The sequence below is a fragment of the Peromyscus leucopus genome, chromosome 8b, assembly GCF_004664715.2.
Source record: "Peromyscus leucopus breed LL Stock chromosome 8b, UCI_PerLeu_2.1, whole genome shotgun sequence".
NCBI classification, from domain to species: Eukaryota; Metazoa; Chordata; class Mammalia; order Rodentia; family Cricetidae; genus Peromyscus; species Peromyscus leucopus.
In genome coordinates this window covers 66307306-66322345 of record NC_051086.1, presented here as the reverse complement: position 1 = coordinate 66322345, position 15040 = coordinate 66307306, and the positions used below count along the sequence as shown (strand labels likewise).

Below are 15040 nucleotides of genomic sequence, written 5' to 3'. Positions count from 1 at the left end.
TGAGCTTAGTGGACACTTAACTTGGAAGAGTTAGTGGCTCAGGTCATCCCTTAGATGCACCGCTGCTGCTGCTACCTGGATATCAGCCCCTTAATTTGCTGGTCATTTTAAAATCATAATTGCAGAACATAAAATTTTGACTTTTTTTAATAAAGGTTCTGTTATCATTAGTGAGAGTCAATGATAATTTTCCATACAGTAGTAATACTGAGAATAAAGCTGCGAGAAGACCCACTCTGACTTTATTCATGTCTTACCTTCCATTCCATAACAAAAGGAGAAAAAAAATAAGTACTTGGGGAAAGATTATACAAGTAATTTTTGAATGGGTGTAACACCATGCTGCCGGACCACTCTCCCTCTGGGATGTAGTCATCTGGAGATGCTGCCTCTCCTCTGTCCCTCTTGGATCTCCAGTGGTGTTGGCAGGGAGTGATGCAGACAGATTCTCTGATGAGTGAGTTAGAGCTACAGGGAGCTGCTTGAGATGTTGGGAGAGCACAGAAAAGGTCTCTGAGAGGGAAGTGATGTGGGAGGGAGAGACAGTGGTCCAGGCTGTGGACTCTGGAGGATGATGCTTTCACCAAAATAAATTTGGCAAAGAAAAATAGGGTAGCTCAAGCATAGAACAGGAGAGTGAGGCCCTGAGTGTTAGGAGTTATTTTCATTGCTACTTAGATCTGATGAAAGCCCTCATTAATAGGTAGATGGTAGAGCATTAATTGCAATTTTGAGGCAAATCAGAAACTGCTCCTTGGGATGAGTGTGTAACTCAGCAGTAGAGCACTTGCCTAGAATGTGCGAGGTTCTAGCCTCAGCGCTGAAAAACAAGCAGCCAGCCTCATCAGCTAGGACAAAGGTGTGTGGGAGGAGAAAGAAACTGAGGGGAATCTTGGGTATTAAAGGCTTTATCTTTAGAAGTATGCCAAACTGTACAGAGTAGGGAAAGCAAATGATCTCCTAGGTGTGTAAGTTAGAATTCTGCATCCTTAGGAATGGTTTTTGTTCTTTTGACAAAGTGCTCAAGTGTTGAAAGATCGGCTTTGTAGATAGCTTTCTTTTTCTTTTTCTTTTCTTTTCTTTTCGTAGTATCTTTAGAAGGAGTGAGAAGTTATGAAATACTTCTTTCCTGCAGGCCACCTCAGGTGCTTCCCACTGTCTTCTCTCTCGGTAAACTCTTGAGTTACTAGTGGTGACTATAGGCAAATGGACAGTCCAGGCAGCACCTGTTTCTGTAGGATGCTAAATTAGTTAAATAACTGGGTCTCATCTCTCTCATCTAGTAGCTGTATGACCTACTCTCTTCATTCATTTTAACTTGGATTTATGTAAGATTTAGTTTCTCAATGAGACATTATAATGATGCAGGCATAACTCAGCACACATTAGGTGTTTTGAAATGTTCTTTGTTCTTTTTGTGCTTTGTTGTTGTTGTGTGTTTGTTTTTGTTTGTTTGTTTGTTTGTTTCGAGACAAGGTTTCTCTGTGTAACCTTGGGTGTCCTGGAATTTGCTTTGTAGACCAGGCTGGCCTTGAACTCATAGAGATCCTCGTGACTCTCCCTCCCAAGTACTGGGATTAAAGGATTGTGCCACAACCACCTGGCCTTACTTTGTTCTTAAAAAAATAAGATCACTTTCCTGAATCACTGATGAACCTTGAGACTGAATAATTCTTCCAGTTTTCCTTTTGCCCCTCAAAACAGCATCACAGGAGATATCTCACTGCCAAGGCTCCAATCCTTTGTACTGAAGTAGCTAGCTTGGTAGTGGAAAGGAGCTGCCAAGCTTAACTGCCCTAATGACAAGTGCATGTGTGTGCATGGAGGCTTTGGAAGCTAGTGTGGAGAGAAGCAGACATGTAATCCTTACCAACCCCTTGCCCAGTAATGTCTATACCTAGCACTGCCCTCTGCGGTTGTGTGTGTGTGTGTGTGTGTGTGTGTGTGTGTGTGTGTGTGTGTGGAGGTGTGTGCGTAAGAAAAGAGATAACAGGGTCTCATGTAACTCAGGCCTTGAATTCTTCTGGATCCCTCTGCCTACCTCCCACCCTTCAAGTGCTGGGATTATAGACTTGGACTATATACCTGATTGCCCTCTGCTCTTTATGGAAAGTTGGAAACTTAGTACAAGTAAGATTTCTCCATGCAGAGCACCACCTCTGTGGCCAGCCTGTGAGGATAGAGATGTTTATTCCTGTTAGTCTGAAGCCCGAAGACTACATTCAAGCGCACTCACTCAGTATGACAGCCAGAATTTAAGGACCAGTCTGACTGATTCTAAAACCAAATTAAAACATCATATTTGGGAACATCTCCCCCCCCCCCCAAAAAAAAACCTGTTATGTCTTCTCTTATTTTATCTCTCAGATAAAATTCTCATTTAGGAAATCTGTGTTATCCATTATCCCACCCAAAGGACTGCCTTGGAGGGTGGGGTATCTCTCTTAGGATTTACAGGGCTTAGAAATGAGTTCCCACCTTGTGAAGTCTTTCTTGTTTATGCCTGGTCCATGCACCACTTCAGCAGGGGTTTTATTCAGCTATGGGTTCTAAAGTTCCACCATACTCTTGTTTCCTCTGTGGCTTAGGGGCTCTGAGTTCTTTACTCTGAAATAAATATGTTAGAAATAACCTGAGAATCAGAGAGAACGAACGTGCTCCACTGCTGCACACCCAGCATGTGAGGCCAGTTGGTAATCCGGTTCACGCTGCAGGTTGCTTGCTTACAACAGCAGTCACTTAGTTGATGTTCCTTGTGTCACCAGCACACGAAATCTTCCCACATCAGGGCTCCATGTCCCAGGCAGGTTTGCTGGAGAATTCCAGTTGCAGCCCTGAGATTCTAACAGCTTCAGCAAGTTCAAGTTTCTTGCTTGATCAACTTATTTTTAAAAGCAAGCAGTCTTCCAAGTTGAGAGATGATTGTAAATTTCAGGTGAGTTCTTGAGAAACAGGGATTCTTTATCATGTGGGTAGTGTAGTCAACCAGCTGTGTGCCAGCCCTGCCCCCACATAGTACCTCGGGTGACCAGGGAGAAAAAAAAAAGGAGTCACTGAAATACACAGGTCATTGCCATTTTAGAATTGTAACACAGTTTAATAATGTCTCTAATGTGCTGTCCGTCAAATATTTCACCATTAAATAGGTACTTTATGGATGTTACTTCTTATCCCTATAGTTGCCTACCTCTGGGAAGTATATAGACTTAAAAATTAAGTAGGGGCTGAGGAGACAGCTTAGTTGGCATAGTGCTTACTTGAAATCACAAGGACCGGAGCTTAGGTCCTCAGCATCCATGTAAACTCAAGAGGCAGTTGTGTGCATCTGTAATCCCAGCACTGGAAAGGACAACGAAGAACTCTCGAGCTCATTGGCCAGCCAGTTAGTCAAATCGATGAGCTCTGGGTTCAGTGAGAGACCTTGTCTCAAAAAATAAGGTGGCAAGTGATTAAGATGGCACACAATGCTGACCTCTGGCCTTTACACACATTGGTACCATGTGCATATGCATCCACCCATACTTGTGCGCACACCTATATAATAAGTACAGACGACACAGACACAAGCTTAAATTTGTTCACCAAGATTTTTTTTTCTCACTCATGTTGTCCCTGTAAATATTGAGAATGAGCTTTTTGGTCCTAAGGAGAAATGAGAACTTGCCATATCAGATATGCTGATAAAATATGAGTAGAGTTTGACCACACTCTCTTCATCCCACAATTTGGGTGTCTAGAGTTACATATTATGAAAGCCTTGAAGGAAAGCAGGGGACGTCTGGGCAGTTAAATGGGGAGGATTCCAGAGAAGGGTCAGACTCGAGACCAGAGGGAGCTATCCAGGCAGAAACCTGACAGACTGGAAACCTGAACAACCTAAGGAGGGACAGGGAAGTAAGGGATAAGAAGCAGACTGCTGCTAGGGTGGAGGGGGTGCTGATGGGACTCTTTAGCCTAAGAGTGTTGCGGAAAACCCTCTGAGGTGTGCTGGAGTGTCCTGGCCTCTGAGAACCAGCAGAGAGCTCCGTGGGAAGAGAGGAGTAAATGGTGTGGAGCTCTAGAGGCTAGGGGATGGTTGGAATCGTGAGGGTCACCGCCCAGGAATGCTGAGAGATCGAGGAGATGAGACAGAGAAGTGTGAGTAAGATCTGGCCACTTGAAATTGGCTTTGATGACTTACGAGAGATGATATGGAGCACCCGGGTCAAGGAGTTTGGAGGAGCTTGATGAGTACGAAAGAGGTTAAGGGACTCTAGTAAAATATTGAGAGGCATTTTGATGTAGAGAAAATGAACTTTACAGGGGTGGGAGTCAAATGGGTTTTGTTGTTATTACAAATTGTATATATTTTACTAGGTGCTTAAAATATCCCATATAAGTTGGTGTGGTGGCACATGGTTTTAATCCCAGCATTTGTAGGAGTAGAGGCAGGAAGATTACTTTAAAAAAAAAATCCACATCTCACAAGAGAAATACACAAATTACATGTATAATTTAATTAACTCTTACAAATCATATCTTTGTAATCACCTAGGAAACATTGAGGTTGAAGAGATGGTTCAGTGATTAAGAACTCTTGCTGCTCTTGGGGAAAACGGGTCCATTCCCATCGCCGATGTCTGGCAGCTCTTAACTGCCTGCAATTCCTGTTCCAAAAAATTTGATGCCCTCTTCTGACCTCTGTGAGCATTACACATGCAGACAAACAGGAACATAGATTACACATAAATAAGAGATTTAAAAAGAAACAGTATTAGCAGAAGTCCCTGTGCCTCTTTCCACCTATCATTCCCAAGCACGGCCACTATTCCTGATTTTGTTCTGATTGATTGGTTATGTCTTGCTGTGTTGCCAGGCTGGCCTTAAATTCATGGACTCAAGTGATTTAACTGCTTCAGTCTCCCAAGTAGGTGGGATTTGGGATATGCCATCCTGCCAGGATCAGAAACTATCCTAATTTCCACACTAGATTGGCATTGCTCCTTTTGAATGTGGTCGTTTGGTATATATACATTTGTGCCTGTTTCTTTCAGTCAGCATTAGGTCTATATAAGATTTGTCTGTACTGCTGTGTGTATATCTCATAGTTGCAGAAACATAATTTACTTCTCCATTTGCTCTCGATGAGCATTCGGGCTGTTTCTAGCTTGGGGCTATTATAGTAGTGCTTCCCTGGATATTTTGTGTGCTTTCTTTTGGTGAATACATTTCCTTTAGCGAGTGTATTATACCTGGAAGCAGAATTACAAAGCCATGGAATTAAATGTGTGTGTTTGTATATGCCACACACATACTCTCAGATGTATGTACACATTGTCCCTCCCCTGTCATTACTGATACACACCTGGTACCAAGTGGGTGCCACTTCTCCCAGCAATGTCAGAATCCTGTTTGTTCTCCAGCCTTACCAACACTTGTTAGAATCTCTTCCATTTTGACTGTGCCAGTGGGTATTTGATGGCAATACACTGGCCTGTAATTTGTATTTGCCTTGTGACAAGGAAACATTTTTAAAACCTGGGGGATCTTGGAGCATGCCTGTACATTGACAAACAAGTTCTAATAGAGTCAGCACTCAGAGTAGGGTAGGCTGCAGGGTAAATTGACTTCTGAATCTAGGGACCTATGTTTAGGGCCTGGCTCTGCTACCCACTTTCTGTGAATTTCAGCAACTTATTTCTCTTGGTTTTCTTCCCTGAAAATGACCAGTTCATACTAACTTGTTAGAACTGCATGAGCTAATAATAATGCTAGGTGAAGCACCTAGCTCAGTGTCTGATTAAAAAAAAAAAAAAAGCATTCTTTTAGTTGGTGACTACTGTGTCCTTCTCAGATATATAATTACTCATCAATTACTTCAGAGAACCTTGACTAAGCCATATTGATAGGCCTTCCACAGCATTTCCCTCCAAGCCTTTGCAATTATACTTTAATTGCTTTTTAAGGATAATATACAAGATGAAACTCAGCCCATTCTGTATTAACGATCCATAACACCAGATGCTTTGCTTTATGCACTTAGAGCATAGATGCTGTCAACCATTCCAGGAATACATTAGTGGCCATAGGTGTGCCACCCCTGGATAAATGAGATGATTCAGCCATTTGATGATTTGCTGTATCAAAAGGTACTTCTCTGAGGCTTGAGGGGACTTTAACCTGGTTATTTTTAAGGGTTCTTTGTGAGGTTGTGTACAGTGGGTTCACTATGGAAGTGATAGTTCCCGGATGTAGCTGTTTGCATCTGTGGAGCTCTTGTTGCAGAGCCACGTTGGTGCACCAGACAGTTAATTAAAATCAGGACAGATTATATGCAAAACTTGGGGCCATTAGATATTGTTCAAGTCTTAGATAATCTTTTAATAAAACAAAAAACAAACCCAGAGCCAGATATCAGGGTGAAAGCTGGAAGATCAGAGAAGCAGAACAGCCAGCTAGTAGTTCTTACCTCTACGAAATCCTCAGCCTAAAGAGACTGAGTTCCTCACACCTTATATACCTTTCTCTGCCCAGACATCACTCTCTGCGATTAAAGGTGTGTATGCTTCCCAGTACTGCGATTAAAAGTGTGTGTGTGTGGGTGTGGGTGTGGGTGGGTGTGTGCGCGCGCGCCACCACTGCCTGGCTCTATTTCCAGTGTGGCCTTGAACTCACAGAGATCCAAACTGCCTGATCTTTATGTCTAATCTAGGTGGCTGGCTCTGTCCTCTGATCCTCAGATAAATTTATTAGGGTACACAATATGTCACCACATTACTGCTTTAGTTTCTTGTGGCTGGTGAGGTGGTTTTGGAATCTCAGTGTAAATCAGTGCTCCCTTTCTATTCCCGCTCCTTTTGTGGCCAAGCCCATGACAGCCAGTGATCCACTTTAGATTATTTGCCTTGGGCAGGTGTACAAAATGGAGGAATAGTTTAAAATTACTTAGGAATCTACATTTTTTTTTTTTTAAGAAATCATATTATCTGTTCTCTTGCTTCTAGGACTGTACCAAACCCACCTGGAATAGGCAATTTGTTTTACCTTACTATTAACACCACAATTTTCCTGTTCAGCATCAGAAATACTAGCATATCCCACAAAGTTACAAAATCCACATGCTCACTAGCCATACTTGCCTCTCCTGCAGGGTTCTTCAGGGAACAGTACAGTTTTTTTATTTACCACCTACCTTACGTTCCCCCACCTTTCTATCCTTCATGCAGGGCGCAAGGTTTCAGTCAAGCACAGTAAAAGTGCAGTTGGTGTTTGAAGATCAAACCCCAGAATCCCTCTTCTCAGAATGGGTGAGGGAACTGAAGAGGAGTTTTTGAGCCTTCAGGAAAGGTGTGGTACTTGTCTTCTTTTAAGATCTAGAAAGGGGTTTGCAGGACAGAGACTAGCTTTCCAAAGTGTCCTGCTTACTTATTCCCCATCGATGGTTCCCTGGTTAGTTATTTAGCAATGTAATCAGATGTTTGTGTGTCTATTTAGGGCTAAGGAATCAGAAGAGCCTTCCCAAGAGAAGAGAGTTTAGTTTGCATGGTGGCATTGACATGACAACCACTTGCCCTGAGAACCAACTGTGAATATAGTTGTTAGTTAGAGCTTGCCAGCTTGATAGGAGAATACTTTGAACTGACCACAGTAGCAGATGTTTCTTTTCTGATATTTAAATATCTCTATGAACAAAAGCATAGTCCACTGACTGCTTACCTGTGTTCTGTTAGACTGAGCAGGTCTGAGGTATTTTGACACTGCTACTCTTGTTATTTGCTACCTCTGTTCCATAGTTAACCTTCCCTGAATTTACATACCCCAAATGAACACAGGCCTGTGGGGTCACAATGTGGAAAGAGTCAAGTCTTCTCACAGGGCCATCTGCTTCTTTTCAGAACAGCCAAGACTTGAATAGGCTGTTCTTCCGAGATGTTTAGAAGAGGCCCTTGAGGTTGGAGAAAATGAGACAGTGTAGAGGAAGCTAGACTGCTCTGACTCCTGGCTGAGAAGTGGGCCTGATGTAGTATCACAGTGGCTGAGGGTAGCTATGGTGTCCTGGGCCCTTAGCTCTTTTGGAATAGGGCCTTGCTTGTGCAGTTCCAGTGCCTCAGCATAGCAGCTGCTTCCTGAGTGTTCATTAAGCTGGTGGGGTATTGTAGCAGGCTTCCTTTTGGGCCACCAGCCAGCTCCCAAATACAGACATGGAGACTTATTATTAGTTATGAATGCTCGGCCTTATCTTACGCGTGTCCCACTAGCTTATAACTTAATTTAACCTGTTCTTCTTTATCTACATTTTTGCCTTGGGGCTTTCTACCTTTCATTCTGTATGTCTTTTCCTGCTTCTTCCATGGCTGGCTGGCCCCGGGCATCTCCCTTTTTTCTCCCTTGTTTCTCCCTTGTTTCTCCCTTGTTCTCTCTCGCTCTCTTGAGCCTAGATTCCTCCTACTTATTCTCTGTCAGCCAGCCCTGCCTATCCCTCCTCTGCCTAGCTATTGGCCATTCAGCTTTTTATTAGACCAATCAGGTGCATTAGGCAGACAAGGTAAAACAGCAGCACATCTTTGCCTAATTAAACAAATGCAGCAGTGGCGCACGCCCTTAATCCCAGCACTTGGGAGGCAGAGCCAAGTGGATCTCTGTAAGTTTGAGGCCAGCCTGGGCTACAAAGCAAGATCCAGGACAGGCTCCAAAAACCCTGTCTTGAAAAACCAAAAAAAAAAAAGCAACATAAACAAATGTAGCACATCTTGACATCGTTAAAGTAATATTCCACAACAAAGTACAGCACGCAGCCTTTGTTTACCTGCTGGTTGTACCTTACAATATAGGTCTACTGCTTATATGACAGAGCCCTTACCTCTTTCTTTGTATGTTTGTTTTTAGGAATCCTTATCTCCTTGTCATGATGAGGATGAGCGTATGACCTTGTGCATGCTAAATACTTTTACCTCGATGAATCCCCAGAAAAAATTTGAGTAGCCAAATCTGTCCCTCTCTTTTTATTTTACTCTTTTACTTTTCTGTTGTTAATGCTACCAGCTTCTCTTTGGTTCCATCGGCCTTCATCTCCATTCCACCATGGTGAAAGAGATGAGTTTCTCCTGCCCAGGAGTGAGCTTAGCTCCTTACCTGACCACAATCCCTTGTTCTCCTAGCCCTTGTTCCCCTCACTGATGGCTTCTCGTCCTCTGCGGTCTGTGTGCCTGCACTTACCCTGGTGACCCTGGGTCCCCTTCAGCTGCTGCCTTCTCTCTTCCTTCCAGTCAAGTTTGTGAACAGACAGCCTTCAGCGTTGCAGGTCCTCACTTTTCAGTCTCGTTCCTGTGGTCACCAGTCAGCTGCTTTCCTCCTGAACTGCCCAGGCAGAGCACACTCACACTCTGTTAAAACAAAGGCCCTTGGACGTTTTGAAGTCCCTCACTGTGTACCATTCCTTGAGTTATTTGACAGCACTGTTGGTTTCTTTGAAGCAACAGTCTTCCGGTTCTCCCCCGTGAGCATCCTTCCGCCCTTCCCTGGTTGGCTTTCCTCTGCTTCTGTTTCTCAAAGCCTTCTTGGCAGACTCGGAGCACTCAGTCCGTCTCTTGCCCCACTCTGGCCCTATGGATTCCCAGTAGGTCAAGCATTCCTAAACCCTTATCTTCAGCCTAGACATGCACACATGGACATGCCTGTCCCACTGGTGTGAAACTCGATTTTATCATCTTAATACCTGCATGTGCTCTCTCCTGAGGATGGTAGTTACCTTAGTTGAGTAACCCCCTTTAGTTATCCTGTGTGTAAATAAATAGGAGACCCTTAGATTTGCTTTGCACCTTCCTCCTACCCTCTTCAGTTCATTGGCATATCTTGCTGATTCTGTCAGAGATCTACCAGCCGCTTCTCTCCTTCCCGCGGCCTCTACTTCTGCAGCGGTGTCCTGTCCTAACCCGCGCCTTGCTGGTCTGTCCCACAGCGTACTTACTGCCACAAGGCACCCAAATATTGAAGTGAGCTGGTCATGATAGAGTCCTGGTTCCCTCCACTAGAATACACGATTTTTCCATGGCTCCTGGTTAACGCATGTCCTTTTATTTACCTCATCTACCCTCACTCCTAGCCCTTCGAAGCATTTTGTAGTTTCTCTCTTCTATGGTGCATATCATTTTGGTTTTCCTAGAAAAGGTCCCTCTTCCTGCCTCTCTGGTAAACTCTCCCTGCTGCCATAGCAAGATATGGTACCTCTTTAATGAACTCTTTCCTTGTCCTGCCTCTGCCATCTTTGTGGGAGCCCCATTCCCCAACCACCACCATGCTTTGTACAAACTTCCACTAGAGCACTGGCAACTCTGGCTGACCATTAACTCCCTGGGTATGGTTACTGAGCACTGGGAAAGCACAAAGGGATTGGCATTAGTAAAGGTTACGTGTGTGTGTGTGTGTGTGTGTGTGTGTGTGTGTGTGTGTGTGTGTGTGTGAGAGAGAGAGAGAGAGAGAGAGAGAGAGAGAGAGAGAGAGAGAGAGAATGAATGAATATGTGAATGAGGAGATTTTTGTTGTTCTTATTTTATTTTTGATGGAGTCTGGCTAGCCTGATACTACGTAGACCAGGCTGGCTTTGAACTCACAGAGAGATCTGCCTTTCTCTGCCTCCTGAGTGCTAGGATTAAAAGGCATGTACTGCTTGCCTAGCTAAGGAGAGGTTTTCAGAGAAGTTACTAAATCATCCATGTGCTTGTCCTCTGCAGACAGGCCCAGAAAGCTGCCTGGTGACCATCATGCCTTGTGTACTATGAATTTGCAGAAAGGCAGATTTGGTCTCTCTTCTCTGGTAACTTAGAGACCCAGGCATCAACAGAGATCGGAACAAATGGTTTTGATGTGCACCTAGCCAAGATGTCTTGACTATTCAGCAGTCCTTACTTAACCACCTGTGTGACAACCTGGGTCCTGTCACATTCCCTTTTCTCACAGGGGTCAGGTCAAGGAGTCAGGTGTTCAGCCAACGTACTTACAGAAGGAAATGACCTATGTCATGAGTGTGTCACAGGCCATGTTAGAAAGCTAACAAGCTTGGGAGAATCAAGAACCCTAAAATTGTAACCCATGGGGCCTGGTGCGTTTCCTCCCCTACCTGTGCACCATTCTGTTCTGTGAAATGACCAGCATTGAACCAATTTGCCTCTTAGTACATTCCAGTTTGCTGTCTTTGAACTATGAAAACGCCATTGTTAAAAAGAGACAATGCAGGAAGTATCCATTTGTGTGTGTGTGTGTTACAGTAACACACACACACACACACACACACACACACACACACACCCCTACCTATTATCTCTGTGAGCCAAGAGCTCAGGCTCAGAGTGCCCACACAGCTGACTGCTTACTCTGCCATGGGACGCACTCACGCCTCCCAGCAGTGCTTTGTGTTCAGTAGACCTTACTGTCATCAGGTCATTCTGACATTTGAGGGGTTGGGTCCTTTTTGTTCTGCGAACTTAAAAATCAATCTCTTTTGTCGTCGTGTCGTCCCCCCTCCCACCCACCCCCAGTTGAGGACCGAACCCAGGGTTCTACCACTGAACTAAATCCCCAACCCCCTCTTTTGTCCTTAATACCTAAATCTGGTATGTGTGATTCGAATAAATAAATAAAACACTCTTTGTTAAAGGATGATGCTAGGGTCCAGTATAGACATTAGGAAATAGTCCCTGCCCTAGATGAGCTAAAGTTGGGGAGTAGGACATAAGTGATCAGTAGGAAACTGTTAGAATAAGTGCTGTCACAGTGCTGTGCTGGAGAGGTGGCTTCGCTAGCTGGAGTAGACGGCTTGGCTAGCTGGAAGAGCTCCTGCTGCTTTTCTAGAGGACCTGAGTTGTTCTAGCAGACACGTAGGGCAGCTTACAACCTCCTAGAACTCCAGCTCCAAGGCATCTGATGCCCTCTCTGGCCTTTACAGTTCCAGTACACACTCATTTACTCACAGACACACATACACATAAATAAGAGGATAAGTCTTTAAAAAGAACAGTGCAACCGCAGAAGCTTAAAGGAGCAGGAGTGTGGATTAAGGGTGTTTTGTATCGGCCAGTGGGAGGGAAAGTCAGGATAATGTGGTGTACAGATCAGAAGACCTGGGCTTTTTCAGTCTCAGTGTTCTTCTTAGTACCTTGCGTTAGCTATCTACTTTTCAAGCCTGGTTGGTGTCTGTTATTTTTTCAGAGAGGACATTGCTATGTTGCCCAGGCTCAAATGACCCCTCCTCTTCTGTCTCAACTAGTTAGGTAGCGGAGCTGCAAGTGTATGTTACTGCATCTGGCTAGCCCATTTATAATACACACCCTCTATTGTAGCTGAAGTATTCCTGTGTCCACCCGGCTACCACTCAGACCCAATTAAACACACAGGGACTTACATTACTTATAAATTGTATGGCTGTGGCAGGCTTCTTGCTATCTCTTCTTATATCTTAAATTAACCCATTTCTATTAATCTATAAGTTGCCACTTGGCTTGTGGCTTACCGGTATCTTACATCATGCTTCTCCTCGTGGCATACATTATGCTTCTCCTCGTGGCGGCTGGCAGCATCTCCTTGCTTCAGCCTTCCACCTCCCAGAATTCTCCTCTTCCTTGTCCCGCCTACACTGTCCTTCCTGCCTGGCTACTGGCCGATCAGCGTTTTATTTATCAATCAATCATAGCAACATATATTTACAGCATACAGGACATCCCACAGCACTCCATGGTCAGTGTGCGTGTGTGTGAGACAGAAAGTTTTGTCTGAGCCTCAGGGCAAGGCGATGCCTTTGAACAAAGTGGCTGTTAAGCTGGTTGTAATTATAAGAATGAATTTTAATGAAGTGAGATTTCAGATTAAACAAGTCAGGAACAGGCAACCTTGCAAAGCCCTATATAGCTCACCTTGCTCTGGTGGAACACTAACAGTGGTGGTAGAAGAGGTGGCAAGCCTTCCATGGCCCCTGAAGTCATGGCCTCATACTCGGCAGGTGTGGAGATGTATCCTGTCTTACCTGTGTCCCTGGGGATAAAACTGCAGTAATTCTTACCTCTTCCTCTCCTGTACCAGATTTTATCATGTGGGCATCCTGCTGCAACTGGTTCTGCTTGGATGGACAGCCTGAGGAGGCCCCACCACCACAGGGAGCCAGGACGCAAGCCTATTCCAACCCTGGGTACAGCTCCTTCCCTTCCCCCACAGGCTCCGAACCAAGCTGCAAATCCTGTGGGGTCCACTTTGCAAGCACAACCCGAAAGGTAAGTGTCACTGCACTATGACTCCGGGACCTCAGGCCAGCCACCTGGCTTTTACCTGTGTTTTGCTAGGGACCCAGGCCTGACCTCGTTATATAGAATGTTCGAGAACAGCCGTTCAAGTGAAGGCAAGGCATCTCAGCATGGACTGGGAGCAGCTGCCCCTGCACGACCACCAGCTTTGGTGCTCGCCAACTGTAGGATTGCCCCAGCTGTGAAGTGCCCTGTTCTAGTGCTGGGAATGAACCGAGGCTAAGTGTGCCCAGCACCGCGTTGGAAACATGGCGGGTGTTGGCTCTGTTAGCTGTTGCATACAAGGCCTGACTGCAGATTAACCTTGTCCTCATCATCGAAAGCCCGTCAGAGCTTCCTGAGAGACAAGGAAGCCCTCACAGAGAATCTGGAGCCCACTCACTAGCCTGGACACCATCTGTAATGGGCTGCAGTAGGAGTATGTCTGTCCCTTTGTTGGTGCCCTCAGGCAGCACATGTCCTGCAGAAGAAGAGGTTTGGAGCCCAGAATGGCTGGTAGGATTGAAGGATAAAATGGTGATGCTGGGAAACCAGGAGGAAGTAATGCTTTCCACTGTGTGAGAGGAACTGTTGACGGTTTGAGTCAGGTGTGGTGACATGTACCTGATGTGGTGAGTTTGAAGTCACCCTGAGCTATGTAGTGAAACCCTGTTTCAAGCAACAGCAAAAAAATTTAGACTTTTAAAATTTTACTAAGACTTTTTAGTTTTTGTTTGGGGATTTTGTTGTTGTTTTTTGAAAAAGAGTTTTACTCTATAACCTAAGCTAGCCTTGACCTCACCATGTTAATCTAGCTGGTCTCAAACTCTAGGCAATCCTCCTGCCTCAGCCTCCCAAGTGCTGAGATTATAGGTATGCCACTATTCCTTGCTTAGATTTTTTTTTCTTTCCTTATTTTGTTTTGCTTTTTGAGACAGGGTTTCTCTGTGTAGCCTTGGCTGTCCTGGAACTCACTCTGTAGACCAGACTGGCCTGGAATTCACAGAAATCCTCCTCTTTAGTGCTGGGATTAAAGACATTCGTCACCACCACCCAGCAGGTTTTTTTTTTTTTTTTTTTTAATTTGGATTTTTTTGGGGGGAGGGTCTCATTTAATCCTCACAGTAACTATTTCAGTTTTAGAAACCAACAAATCCTGTTTTACATATGACAAAGTCTTAGTGTTTAAAATTTAAAAAGAAAGTAGGACAGTGGTGGTGCATGCAGAGGCAGGTGAATCTCTGAGTTCTAGGCCAGCTTGGTCTGTAGAGCAAGTTCTAGGACAGCCAGGACTACACAGAGAAACTCTTGCCTCAAAAAACCAAAAGAAAAAAAAATAATAAAAGATACATGTCAGGTTCTTGGTAAACAGCAAGAGATATCAACATGCTCATTTTTTCCCCCATAAACAACACTTCACTGTCACAATACTAGAACCAGTATTCAGACTCAGGTCTTAGACTTGAAGGAGCCTACAAGAAGACATTTAGAGTGTCGATTTGAGGAGGACAGGTAACAGGCCGAGGTTCTTGGGAGCATGGGCATGATGAAATTGCTCTCTTCCCCCATTGGAGATAAGTGCTAAGATCTAGCTGGTGTCACGTTGTCTGGGCAAGGCAGACAGGGATGAAGGAGGCTGTCCCTGCTTAGGGAGCTTTCGGAGGGTCAGAGAGGTCAAGGCAGAGTACACCCGTGTAGTCACACAGGAGGAAAGCCACTGTGGCCTGAAGCACTCCATGGGGGAGACAGGTCCCAATTTGGATGATGAAAGATGATAGTGGTGCAATATTTTC

The 15040-nt window shown here is 44.6% G+C and overlaps 1 protein-coding gene across 6 annotated transcripts in view; it reads left to right on the top strand.

The window, feature by feature from the left end:
* The window catches only part of Rffl (ring finger and FYVE like domain containing E3 ubiquitin protein ligase), a 69652-nt gene that overhangs the window by 38899 nt on the left and 15713 nt on the right, over positions 1-15040 (top strand). For all 6 annotated transcript variants that reach the window (XM_028866990.2, XM_028866994.2, XM_028866988.2 and 3 more), the window contains exon 2: positions 13051-13238. In XM_028866990.2, coding sequence (XP_028722823.1) covers positions 13059-13238 — 180 coding nt within the window. In that variant the 5' untranslated portion in view covers positions 13051-13058. The remainder of the gene's footprint in view (positions 1-13050; positions 13239-15040) is intronic.